At 42.4% G+C, this 13,497-nt stretch overlaps 1 protein-coding gene across 1 annotated transcript in view; it reads left to right on the top strand.

The window, feature by feature from the left end:
- LOC140998909 (low-density lipoprotein receptor-related protein 1-like) overlaps nucleotides 1-13,497 on the top strand; it is a 101,090-nt gene that overhangs the window by 57,505 nt on the left and 30,088 nt on the right. The window contains exons 17-30 of the mRNA XM_073469326.1: nucleotides 174-299; nucleotides 373-489; nucleotides 607-687; nucleotides 1,645-1,812; nucleotides 3,514-3,696; nucleotides 4,132-4,329; nucleotides 4,482-4,727; nucleotides 5,641-5,838; nucleotides 7,388-7,592; nucleotides 8,031-8,195; nucleotides 8,284-8,528; nucleotides 8,667-8,798; nucleotides 9,654-9,881; nucleotides 11,004-11,178. Coding sequence (XP_073325427.1) covers nucleotides 174-299; nucleotides 373-489; nucleotides 607-687; nucleotides 1,645-1,812; nucleotides 3,514-3,696; nucleotides 4,132-4,329; nucleotides 4,482-4,727; nucleotides 5,641-5,838; nucleotides 7,388-7,592; nucleotides 8,031-8,195; nucleotides 8,284-8,528; nucleotides 8,667-8,798; nucleotides 9,654-9,881; nucleotides 11,004-11,178 — 2,467 coding nt within the window. The remainder of the gene's footprint in view (nucleotides 1-173; nucleotides 300-372; nucleotides 490-606; nucleotides 688-1,644; nucleotides 1,813-3,513; nucleotides 3,697-4,131; nucleotides 4,330-4,481; nucleotides 4,728-5,640; nucleotides 5,839-7,387; nucleotides 7,593-8,030; nucleotides 8,196-8,283; nucleotides 8,529-8,666; nucleotides 8,799-9,653; nucleotides 9,882-11,003; nucleotides 11,179-13,497) is intronic.

Raw genomic sequence — 13,497 nt, 5'->3', positions numbered from 1 at the left:
AGTGCAGACATGTTCCCTTCCCAGACAAAATAAAAGCCCGTCCAAAAAGAAAACACTAAAATAAGGCCACAAAATAAACTGAAATATTTGCTCTCTCTTCCACTCATTTGCACCTCACTCTTTCAGCCTTACATTCCTCCTTACCCTTCAATTTGTCCTTTTCTCGTCTCCAGACCAGCACACTTGCCCCACTGACAGATTCAAGTGCAAGAACAACCGCTGCATCCCTCTGCGTTGGCTGTGCGACGGCGACAACGACTGCGGGAACGATGAGGACGAATCCAACACCACCTGCTCAGGTACGCAAACAAACATACCGAAATTAGCAGGTGTTATTTTTTGGCATGAGCTTCACACTGAGTTATCTTTCAGCCCGTACCTGCCCGCCTAATCAGTACTCATGTGCCAGTGGGCGCTGCATCCCTATTTCCTGGACGTGTGACCTGGACGATGACTGCGGTGATCGTTCGGATGAGCCCGCTTCCTGTGGTTGGTTAACTTATTCTCTCAATATAACTGTAGGGCTATTTATAGCAGTGATCATAGGTTGTTTTGACCTTTGGATGTTTGCTTTTGGTCTCCTCTTAACTGTAGCTCTGTCCACAGCGTACCCCACATGTTTCCCCCTCACCCAGTTTACCTGCAACAACGGACGCTGCATCAACATAAACTGGCGCTGCGATAATGGTAAATGTCTGATATTTGTGTGCCTCTACAGTGGCAACTCCTCTCTTTCCTGTGCATGTTTTGCCACCTCCCTCACATTGGCATACACTCTTCTTTTTGTCACTTTGTACGTCCTGTCTTTTGTTGCTCTGTGTTGTTGTTTTTTTGTTGTCCCGTGTTGTGCCGTTCGCCCACTCTGCTGTCTTCCATTGGTTCTGTCTTTCAGAAAAGGATTGTGGGGACGGCTCTGATGAGTTGAATTGTCCAAACCTGACCGGTTAGTGCATAGATCGACATGCACCACAAACCGCCATGATGCTAGCTTAGTTCTAGGACCAGCCAAGCTGGCTCAGGAAAAGTTACAGCTGCTTTTATGCTAATTGAAAGTGGCCACAAGCTGAGGCCAATACTGCTGCCATTCATTAACTGTAGTCAGGTTTGAAGCTAAATTAGATTTGATATATTGTAAATGCATTATTCAGTCATCCAAATAGATGGGGAAACTAAAAAGTGTAGTTGTTGTGTTAGCAATCAAACGAATGAAACTTTTAATTTTAATCCGGCACAGGTTTAATAAGAATGCCAGGTTGAGTAACTACAGAATAAAGTCTCTTTCCCTGATGACTTTGAAATTAACTGCTATAAAAAGCACTAAAGGTTATACAATAGGTTGCTCTTTTATTTTAGTATGAGTATAAATGTGCTTATGATGCTCTGCTGCCAAGCTCAATGTATCAGCGCTCGGTACATTCCCTCATGGTGCATGGTCTGATCTATGCAGTTTCTGTCATTACTTATTCTCTCCTCTCATATTCCATTTCATTTTGTATTCCATGGTTTCCACTGCCACTGTGTTAATTGTGAAAAAAATGAAAAGTAATACATTTTTGCATATTTATATATATTTATTCCCTTTGAGGCAGTGGGCGCCTCATAATACCAGAGAGTGGGTGTTGTTTGACTGTGTTTGTTTTTCAGATAACGACTGCGGGGACAACAGCGATGAGGCAGGCTGTAGTCACTCCTGCTCGAGCGCTCAGTTCAAGTGTAACAGCGGCCGCTGCATCCCAGATTACTGGACCTGCGACGGGGATAATGACTGCGGGGACTACAGCGACGAGACCCACGCAAACTGCACCAATCAGGGTCAGTGTCTTAACCTGCTGATCAGATGGGGTTTTTCCTACACCTGCGATCTTCACTGCAGCAGATTACTGTTTGTAAGAAAAGGGATTTCTAAGAATTGTTTATTAGTGAGGCCACCATGCCTGCAACTATGCTTTCCAATTTGCTGCCCATATATAGTCCATGTCTGAATACTATTACAACCCCATCGCTTGTTTCTGCACTATGTAACTTCAGTGAGAGGGTTGGATCACATCGTTACATACATGTTTACTTCAACAAACAAGTTTCAAGACACAACATTGTTATGATGTCATGAGTTATGTTTGTAGTTGTACAACTATACTATTTATACTATATACATAACATATACACTACAAATATATACTTAAGCTACGTATATAGCACCTGTTTGGAACATTCCACAGGTTAATTGGTAACAGGGCGGGGTCAACCACTTTGTGAAAAACAGATAGTAATTGTGTGACGGATATATTACACTACATAGGCTTGGGAACACGTCGTAAAATTGTTTTCAGTAAACACATTATATTTGCAAATGATTGCATGACAGCATCCCAACTTTTTCGAAAAATCGAGGTTGTAAGTCGTTCTGCAGTCGTTTCGGTCCACACTCGCTCTCAAAGAGTTCTGGACAGGCTGGTTTTGCCTTGATGTTGAATTCCCATCCTTGTTCATACAGCACACCTGCATAAGGATGCTATACAGTATAATTCAGAAAACTGAAATAACCCGAATGTCTATGAAATCCTGGTATGGCTCATCTTGGTTATTTTACAATTCACCTTGATGTGCAGGATCATAAAAGAAAAGCAAGGAGCTGAAGAACATAGATGCCATGCAAAAAATATGAGTTACTGCAGCTGATGGGACTGACTGCAGATGATACCAGCTTCTAACACACCCACTAATAATACATGATAATAGATTTCTCCTGAGCTCGAAGTATGCTTTGCACACCTGCACAAGAAAATGCACAAAGAAGCTGCACATGATGCATTAAGTTCTCTGCATCTTGTTTCTGGCCCCTTTACTCAGCAAGTAGAACCTTTACTAACAAGTCACTGTTTAAAGCTGATGTTAAAAGCAACTACTCACAAACAAATAGCTACTGGTACTTTTCCTGGCAGTATTTATGGAACACAGCTGTGACAGATGGTTGCTATTATCATGGGTGGATGGTTCCATCTCTGTCATTTATTCCCCAAAGTGCACTAGGCACTAAAATCATATCTAGTATCTACATTTCAGTGAGTACATGGAATAGGTCCCTGGTCCCTATTAGTCACACTGGCATCAGTCTAATGCCTACCTCCGCTGAAGCCTCATAATAACTCTCACTAGCCATTTAGTGAGCGATATGATATGTGTTCTCTTTTAAATAACAGCAAGACGTGATGTAGATATACCTGCTGTATGTAATCATCTATTGGATATGATATTTCTGTTCAGAGCAACCTTGGAACAGTCACAAAAATGAGTCATTAGCAGCTGGTTTGACCATCTTTAAATGCACATGTGAATCTGTTCTGTTTTTCCTGTTGCTAAGACTTGTTGCCATCCACATTTCTGACAGACAGCTTGTTCGCTTTTGTTTTCGCAATCTTTTGATGTTGCACGTTGTCTCAGCTCAAGGCTGTGTGTCCTGATTTGATTCAGCGAAGGCGATGTCATTTCTCCTGATGTCTCTCTAATCTACAGCCACACGCCCGCCCGGAGGTTGTCACACAGATGAGTTTCAGTGCCGAATGGACGGCCTGTGCATCCCTTTGCGTTGGCGCTGCGACGGCGACACGGACTGCATGGACCTGAGCGACGAGAAGAACTGCGAGGGCGTCACACACATGTGCGACCCGGCTGTCAAGTTTGGCTGCAGGGACTCTGGTGAGGAGAAATTATGAAGCATGTGGAGTACACAAACTCTGTTTAAAGGTGCAATATGTGAGAATTGGCCAGCTGTTGAAGTCATACTAAAAAAAAAAATAGAGCAACAGCTAACTGCTGCTAACTGTAGCTGCCATGAACGATTTAGCTCCGTTAGCTGTGCATCAAGTGGTCCGGGACTGGGAGCTCGGAGCATGAGGGGAGTGTTGGTTGTCTACAGTGTTAGCTCAGGAGCTTTAGCACAGGGACGAGCCAGGGTTAGCTGGTTAGCATGCTTACCTCAGTAGATATCACTGTAAAAACTGTTATGTTTTCACATCTTTTTCATAATTGTGGTTAATTTTGTGTTTTTGTGTTTTCAACTAAAATTCCTACGTATTGCACCTTTAAGTCTTAAAAAAATAAATAAAAGTAACCTTTGCCCTCTGTCTGTAGCACGCTGTATCAGCAAAGCATGGGTGTGCGACGGAGACAGTGACTGCGAGGACAACTCCGACGAGGACAACTGCGAAGCACTGGTGTGTAAGCTCTCTCACCATGTGTGTGCCAACGACTCCACCATCTGCCTGCCTGCGGAGAAACTTTGCGATGGCACTGACGACTGCCCAGATGGCTCTGATGAGAAACTCTGCGGTAAGAGACAACTTCACCCAGGCACAGGGACGCCATAACAGCAAGCAAATCCCTGCATCTTAAATCAGGGCTTCAGTGCTTTAAATAACAGTGCTGTGCAGCTATTTTATTCCAGTCCTCCTCTGATTTTCTCCTTTTTGTTTTTTTTACAGACCTGTGTTCACTGGACAATGGCGACTGCAGCCATAACTGCACAGTGGCCCCTGGAGAGGGGGTGATCTGTTCCTGTCCACTGGGCATGGAGCTAGGGCCCGACAACAAGACCTGTCAAATCCAGAGCTTCTGTGCCAAACACCTTAAGTGCAGTCAGCGCTGTGAACAGGACAAGTTCAGTGTGAAATGTTCGTGTTACGAGGGCTGGGAGCTGGAGCCTGACATGGAGAACTGCAAGAGCACGGGTAAGGGACTGGAAAGTGGAAGATTGTGGGAGTGGAGCGGTAAGGGAAAGTCAAGAGGCATCAGTGAAGAATTTAAACGTTTGATTGATGCTAGCTGTACAGTAAGGGAGGAAGCTAGAGAAGTGACTGGGCTCTGGGCTTTGTCAGGGTTCAGCACTGCAGAATCAAGAAGTGTGGTGTAGGTTTGGGATCAGGCGTAGGAGAGGCCGCCCAGGCAGGAAACTGTGTGGTTGGAGGAGACGCGCTGTGCCAAAATGTGATACTCTTTTGGACAATAGACAGCGCACTGGAGACAAAGAAGAGGAAGAGCTTAAATGCTGTTCATACAAGTATACAACTGGGGGAAAAGGTTCACTGAGAAAACATAAAAAGAACTGAGCATTGGTTTCTAACTTCCATTATTATTTTATAGAAAGAAGAATCTGAAATATTAAATAATAAAGTGAGGAGCGGATATGCTTTTTGTTAAAGTCAGGGAGAGGGCAACAGAAACTGCACAGTCACATTAAATCAGCTTTGGATTTCATTATCCACATAAAGAATATAGTTCTCTGCCTGCAGCAACTAGCCAATGAGGAAACATGAATTTATGCTTGTGGTCTTAGTGAGTAGCCTCCAGCCACCCGTCATTCATCCTGCTGCCTGTCTGGATGCCTGCTGGCTACAGATAACTCCTGTCTTATTTACACTATGTTTTAATTACCAAGGATTAGAGCCACTTTCAACACATCCCCCCCTTTTATTGGACAAGTCACACACTGCAGTGGAACACGGATGCAATGTTTTCGGAGCTACTCTGCAGTACTTTGAGTAAAAATCAACAGCGACCAGGCAGAGTGTTTTTAACCCTTTACCGTCTGGTTGGTTCCTCTATTAAAGATGGCCGCTCTTCTCTTCCTCTTCATGTCCACAGATCCTTTCAAACCCTTCATTATTTTCTCAAACCGCCACGAGATCCGCCGCATCGATCTGAATAAAGGAGAGTTCAGCGTGTTGGTGCCAGGCCTGAGGAACACAATCGCCCTGGACTTCCATCTCAGCCAGAGCGCCCTCTATTGGACTGATGTGGTGGAGGACAAGATCTATCGTGGGAAGCTGTCTGAGAATGGAGGTGAGCATTTAGAGTTTAAAGGTGCACTATGTAGTTTATGGGTTGAAATTATAATCAGATGAGAAGAATCTGTAGACAAACGCTCTTTGTTTTCATGACTGAATAAACAAAGTGACCTTGCAGGACAAAACAATATCATACTGTTTTACTTTATTTATATGTGGCGGACCCTGCCACCTTTCTAGCTTCAAACAGTGTTCTGGGGACCTTATATTCCTCTGAGAACAGCTTGTTTATTCAGTTATGGTAACTTGAGTTTGTATTTTTTGTTATATATTGTAAATATTACCTGTGAGTTTCTGAATTTATTTTCCAAATCTACATAGTGCACCTTTAAAAGGCCCTTTTTTCTTTTGCTATTTTTGTCTTACATAGGATCAGATGATTTACTAATGTCAACTTAATAGACTTCTTCCGGGGCTTTAGCCACATCACTTGTTCATCGTCAGCTGATAGAGATTACGTTTACTTCTGACCACGACATGATAGTTTGATTACATTTATGATTAAGACATCTCCACCATCAGATAAAGTCAGCATAGACAATTCAAGTATAGAACTTGTTTCCATTAAAAATTAAGCTGGATAAAGTGCCGAGAGCAAGTGACTGTATTAGGTTTTACTGGATTAGAGAGACTTTTATGAGTCATAACATTTTAATCTTTAAATATGGTATTGCACACTGCAGGAATAGATTGAACTTCTGTTGCAGTAATCAATTTGCACTTATTCGAATTTCACTGATGATAATTTTGTTATTATTTATAGATATAATACTGAGAAAATCATGTTACATTTGCATGTGTGTATTTGCTTGTGCACGTGGAGGGTGCGTGCCACGTTTACCAATATGTTACATAAAGTGAGTGTGTTCATTGCTCCAGACAGGACAATGACTCATCTCAAACAATTAGACATGTCCCTGTGATTAGAAACCCACTGGAAAATGAAAGAGGCTGTAAAATTACTCTTTAGCCCTGCAAGACACCACATGTTAGCTTTTTTAAAGGCCCACTCTGTAATTGTAGCATCACACCCCCTGCTGATCTCCTACTGTATTTATTTATGTTTTCATTGATCCTACTGTCGTGTGTTTTCTACTGAACATAGCATCAAACCGTTTGAGTAAAGGAATTACAGTTTGTGATGCTAATGTTAGCTGTGAATCCAAATAGCTTGATCACATTTACATAATTTGTAAATACTGAAGCAAAGCGGATCAGCGCTTCCGGTTGCAGTACAATCTGAAATGTTGCCATCAGCAAATTCCAGCTTTCAAAGGCTTTATCCATACTGTGTGAATTCATTAAGAAACCACCAGAGGGATGTTTATTTTATTGAGCAGTTAGATGAAATATTATTAAGTCAGATTTCTCAAGCAGTAATAAACAAAGATAGATGTTACTGAAGCAGTTTTACTCAGTGCCCCTGTTTATTCTTTCTTTTCCGCTGTGTTAAAAGTTAATGACATCCAGTTGAAAGGAAAAGGGTAAATGACACCAAACAAGATACTAACTACTTTTTTGGTCCTTTTTATCTCTCCTTGTAGCTTTAACCAGCTTCGATGTGGTAATCCAGTATGGGCTGGCTACCCCTGAAGGCTTGGCAGTGGACTGGATAGCAGGAAACATTTACTGGGTGGAAAGCAACCTGGATCAGATAGAGGTGGCCAAGCTGGACGGCACCATGAGGACCACGCTGCTGGCTGGGGAGGTGGAGCACCCTCGAGCTATTGCCCTGGATCCCCGGGACGGGTAACTTCCACACTGCTTACTGCACATTTACAACAAACTACAATGCTGTATTTTAAAGGATAAATGTGTTGGTGATTGTAGGGCTCGTACCTTAAGAAGGCACTATTTAGTTTTGGAGAAGAAATTCAAACTCAGAAATGTAATAGTCACCATATTAATGAGGTAATAATGCAAACTCAGAAATATTTATTTTAGAACTGAACAAGCAAGCTGTTCTCAGAGAAAAATAAGGTCCAGAACACTGTTTGAAGCTAGAAAGGTGACAGGGTCCGCGATATATAAACCACATCAGTTTGTTTATTCAGTTTCTTCAGTCATGAAAACAAAGATAGTTTGTTTATTGAGTTTGTTTAGGCATAAAAAATAAGTCAATGAAGATCTTTTTCACCCCAAAAACTGCTCCTTCAATGCTTTAACTACTTCATGTCCATGTTGCAGGATCCTCTTCTGGACAGACTGGGATGCCAGCTTGCCCAGGATTGAAGCTGCATCTATGAGTGGAGAAGGCAGGAAGACCATCCATAAGGAAACTGGCAATGGAGGCTGGCCAAATGGACTCACTGTGGATTATCTAGAACGCCGCATCCTCTGGATCGATGCCAGGTCAAAGCAAAAGGGCACAAAAACACCTTTAGTTGATGCACGTACAGTATTTTTCTGAGGTATTCATTGAAGTTATTGTGCTACGCAGGTCTGATGCCATTTATTCAGCCAAGTATGATGGTTCTGGGCTGATCGAGGTTCTGAGGGGTCATGAGTATCTATCACATCCCTTCGCCGTCACTATGTACGGTGGGGAGGTTTACTGGACTGACTGGAGGACCAACACGCTGGCCAAGGCGAACAAGTGGACTGGAAGCAACGTCACCGTGGTGCAGAGAACCAACACGCAGCCCTTTGACCTGCAGGTGTACCATCCATCCAGACAGCCGCAGGGTGAGAAACATACACATACAGCCTGTCGGACTGCACTTTTAAAATTTAAGCTCAGAAAAGCTTGACAGCATTGATTTATAGCTAGTATATTCATTATGAGAGTGACTTCTCTTGTGATCCCATTCTCTTCCCCACTAGCTCCTAACCCCTGTGCGGCTAAAGACGGCCAGGAGCCCTGCTCTCATCTATGTCTCATCAACTACAATCAGACATTCTCGTGTGCCTGCCCTCACCTCATGAAGCTGGGCCCTGACAAACGCACTTGCTACGGTAAGCATGAACTTGCGTACGTATATAGAGGCAGTTACTGTGGTAAACACCCCTCTTTGATTCCCCTTCGAGCCAGCGGACAATTTTCCCCTCTGCTTGTCCTGGAAACATTGTCGTTGAATGCCTCGGTGTAATCCCTGTCCTCGCAGAGTCGTTTATTTTCTATTTGTGTGTGTGAGAGAGAGAGAAAGAGAGAGAGGGGGGATTAAACAATCTCGACTTTTTTCACTTTGAGGTGCTGTTGCTGTGACAGCTTTGGAGCGCATTGAAGTGTCTGTCCATGAAAAGTGAGAGCGGGCCTGTTTATTCAGCGTGCGAGTTTAGTATTCAGGGCAGCACTTTCTATTATCTTCAGGGGTAATGGAATGGAGAGCCCCATTCTGTCTGATGCAGGCATCAGCCTCAACCCTCCACATCCACCACCTACTCCGGCCTGGCCGACACTGTCATTACTCTCCCTCTCTCTCTTTCCTTTCCCCTCTCTTCCTGTCCATCACTGAAGCTGCACACAGTTAAATGATGACAGGACTGTTGAGACCGATGCAGTTGTAACCTATCTACACTGATTGAATTCCCTCGCGCTGTCACGCCTGTTGCTATTGAGTTATCCAGCCAGACACAATCATTAGAGTCGAAGATGCAATTGGATTAACTGTTTGTTCAAGTGGCAGGATTAATGCACAGATGCACCCGGCCATACTGCAACCACCTAACCCCACAACCGTGACATTAGTGTGCACTCATGCATTTGACTGTTGACTCGAAGCTGCATTTAAGTCCTGATTGCTCCCATTGAATGTCGAAGCTTTGGAGAATTACTGAAGGATGCATGTCAACATGTTGCCTACCCTGCAGAGTCTCGTCAGTTCCTGCTGTACGCTCGCCAGATCGAGATCAGGGGAGTGGACATCGACAACCCCTACTACAACTACATCATCTCCTTCACTGTGCCTGACATCGACAACGTAACCGTGGTGGACTACGATGCTCTGGAGCACCGGATCTACTGGTCAGACGTCCGAACCCAGACCATCAAGAGAGCTTTCATCAATGGCACTGGAGTTGAGACTGTGGTCTCTGCTGGTAGGAGGAGGCAACACACAATATACTGCACTTATGGCTCATTGTTTTCAGTTTGTACCAATATTTCTGAAAAAGGAAAAGATTTTTCTTCAGGCGTAGCGGTTTCAACATCTTTCAGTTTTGATATTATATCAGTATGCTTTTAAAAGTTGGGTTGCGCTGTTGATTGCAGTTTGCTGATAACAATGTCCTCTTGTGGTGAAGTCACTCGTGAAGATGCTCCTGATAATAGAAAGTTAATAAAAAAACAAGAAGACATGCAACTGATTTCAACTGATTATCCCTCACAGTTATGTATAAGTAAATAAATAAATAAATAAATAAGGGGTGAATTTCAACCATTTTCAAATCAATATTTTCAGAAGGCCATGATGAAATTGACAGATTTTTTTGCAACAGACTAATAGAATATCTCTAAATATGTTGTGGTGTGAAATATTTTTGTCATTATTGTAAACTGATCTAAAGCTTGACAGGCGTAACAACAGTAGCTAAGGAGGGAGGGGAGAGCGAAGAGTCATTTGTAATATCTTTCTTCCCCGTTTCTCTCTAATTTCTGAAGGAGACAATGATGGGACAGGCGTGTTTAATATTCTTGGTTCTCAGTGAATTCGCGTGCCGTCGGAATAAACGGAAAAATTACTTCCTCACTGGGAAAATTCATGTGAACGTGACCTCAAGTTAGAACAACTTGGAAACTATAAAAATATGCTGCAAGACTTTGACATCATGAACAAAAAACATTGGTGAACAAAAGTTAGTGTTTAGTTGATGATTAGAGACTTTTTATTAATGCACGTTTTAAATATAACTCCCATGTAATTTGTTATATAGTATTAGGTCGATTAGCATTAACCCTAATAACAATTGCATCAAAAAGTCTGGTCCAAAATAACTTTGTAATAAAAAGCTCAGCTAAGTAATAACTCCGAACACCTATCAATATGTTTAACCCAAAACACAAATGCAAAATACAACACGTCTTCTTTGTCGCCTCCATGTTGTTTCCACTTATGACTTAAAAACTCATGAACACATAAAAGTCATAAGAAGGAGCATGTGACTGCATTGAACGTGACTGAGAGGCTTGACTGATGGCTCTGTGTGTTTATCTTTCTTCAGATTTGCCCAACGCTCACGGCCTGGCAGTGGACTGGGTGTCCAGAAACCTGTTCTGGACCAGTTATGATGCCAATAAGAAACAGATTAATGTTGCCAGACTTGACGGCTCCTTCAAGAATGCTGTCATCCAGGGCCTGGACAAACCACACTGTCTGGTGCTGCATCCAATTCTGGGGTTGGTTGCCCACACACACACAAACACACGCACACACACACACACACACACACACTCACACACACACACACACTGCGTGCACACACACACTCTCACTCAATCACTCACACACATTAAGCTGTCAAAATGATGCTTTCAGAAATTGCTGTGACACCCTCCTGGTTTCACCTTTAACCTACAACAGATACACACAGAAGTGCACACACACACACACACACACACACACACAATCAGGCAGCGTCTGGCCATCAGGCTCCCCTCTGTTTGCGGTCAGTGATGACAGGCAGAGTAGTTTGGTATAGATGGTCGCTGACCTCTCACTGTTTCTTCTCTCAGGAGGTTGTTTCAATTTTTCTCCCCTCATGTCATCTCTCTCCTTCTGTCGCTCTCCTCCTTCATCTCGCCCCATTTTTATTTTGAAAGATAGCTTCTTGCTCAGATAGACTATCTGTGAATTATTTACAAAAATGTATTTACAGAGTCGCTTTCTGTTGCTATTTCTGTTCCAGTGTTCCAGTGTTAATCTTATATCCTGTCCCCCCCTTGCCTTATTTAGCAAATGTCCATTTTTCGCTCCCGTCTTCCTTCTTAAAACCTCACCATCCCTCTACTCCCCCAAACAGAACCTGGCCTCAGCTTGTCCTCACAGCAGCAGGGCAGAGACAGACCATCTGTATTTATATATTTAGTTTTTGTCCTGCAGGAATATGTGCACTTTTGAGTATTTGAGGCGGATGAAGAAAGGATATTTTCTTAAGAAATGTCTCTGGCTCCTTGTGTTTTTTTGTGTACTCTTTCCTCCCTTTCAAAGACTTAGCCTACTTAAAGCGGAGGAATGTTTCCGATCTGAGCATTGTTGGCACGGGGGAAAATGAGAAGCAGATGCTGGATCCATATGCTGGGGCTGATTCCTCCTTCTGGCACACAAACACACTGCCCAGAATGCGTCCAGGAGTGGGCGGGGGCAACGAGAGTCAGGGAGGGACAAAGTCCAACTAGTGTTGGAGTGTATGTGTGTGCAAAAACATGAGAATGTGGGCGTTTAAACGCACCAGAAACTTTATTTAAAGGCATGTTAACAAACAAATGAAGGGTGTGGTGGATGTGGTAAGATTTAACAGGAAGTGGGTGATGGGGGCAGAGGATAGATACTCTTTAAACATAGACTACAGACAGTCTAAACACAGTGACACACAATCATATTGTCCTGTATACTATTCAGATCAGTCTAATGAGCACAAACTTAAGGTGTTTACAGAGTGTCTGTGATAGTATGAGGTCATATTTTTCAGCATCTGTTGAACTTGGCTGGGCAAAACTACATATTGGGTTTTGTAAAAACATTTTCATTTCAGTTACATATGGTTTGGCTTGATTTACTGTCCAGACGCTCTACAGACTCTACAGTTTGTTGTAGTTACCATTACTATTGTTAATGATTTATGTAACCAGACAGTCTCTTTTTCAAGAGAGAAAATATTTACTAAGATCTGACATGCAAACACAAAACCAAGCATAAAAACCATGGCCACATGTAAACAAATCTAAAGGCAGACAGCCAACAACTGACAAAAATAATATACAAACAGTTACTAAGAGTCATAAAACGTCACATAATAGAGCTTTAAAAGCTTTAAGGGGGATTAAAGACTGTAGCTCCAGAGCTGTTTGCAATTCATTCCATGTAAAGGCCCAGTGTGTAGGATTTAGTGGCATCTAGTGGTGTGATTGTAGATTGCAACAAAATGAATACACCTCACCCTCCCCTACGGTGGCTGCGGAAAAACACAAAAAAAAGTGGCAGTGTTTGGTTGGTCTGTTCTGGCCTGCTGTAGAAACATGGCGATGCAACATGGCAGACTCCGAGGTGGAGGACCCACTCCCTCTGTAGATAAACAATGCTCACTCTAAGATAACGAAAACACAATTCTTAGTTTTAGGTAATTATTACTAACTAATGAAAACTGTGGTAACTCTTAATAATAACCATCATTAGTAAATTTATAGTTAAAGGTCATATTGATAACATTTTTATGTAGACAAATCATTTAAAAAATAAAACATCTACAGAGCTTGTAGAAACTTACAGCCTTTTCCTTAGAAACATTAATATGATTGTGAATCAATATTTTTTTTATAAAGTTTTAAAGTTGTTGAATTCTGACAGTTCTAGCTTCTAAGAAGGGTTTGTCAGCAAATAGTATAGCGCTGTTGGTATCACGTGGTATCTGTGATTCAAACAGCCGTGGTGTTTTAACATGAATGCGATGGAAGGGAGGAGGTGGAATCTTATATCTGAATAATAATCTGAATATTATC

Source organism: Pagrus major, chromosome 6, assembly GCF_040436345.1.
Source record: "Pagrus major chromosome 6, Pma_NU_1.0".
In the NCBI taxonomy this organism is placed as follows: Eukaryota; Metazoa; Chordata; class Actinopteri; order Spariformes; family Sparidae; genus Pagrus; species Pagrus major.
The sequence above is the reverse complement of the archived record's forward strand: the minus strand, read 5'-3'. Positions and strand labels throughout refer to the sequence as shown.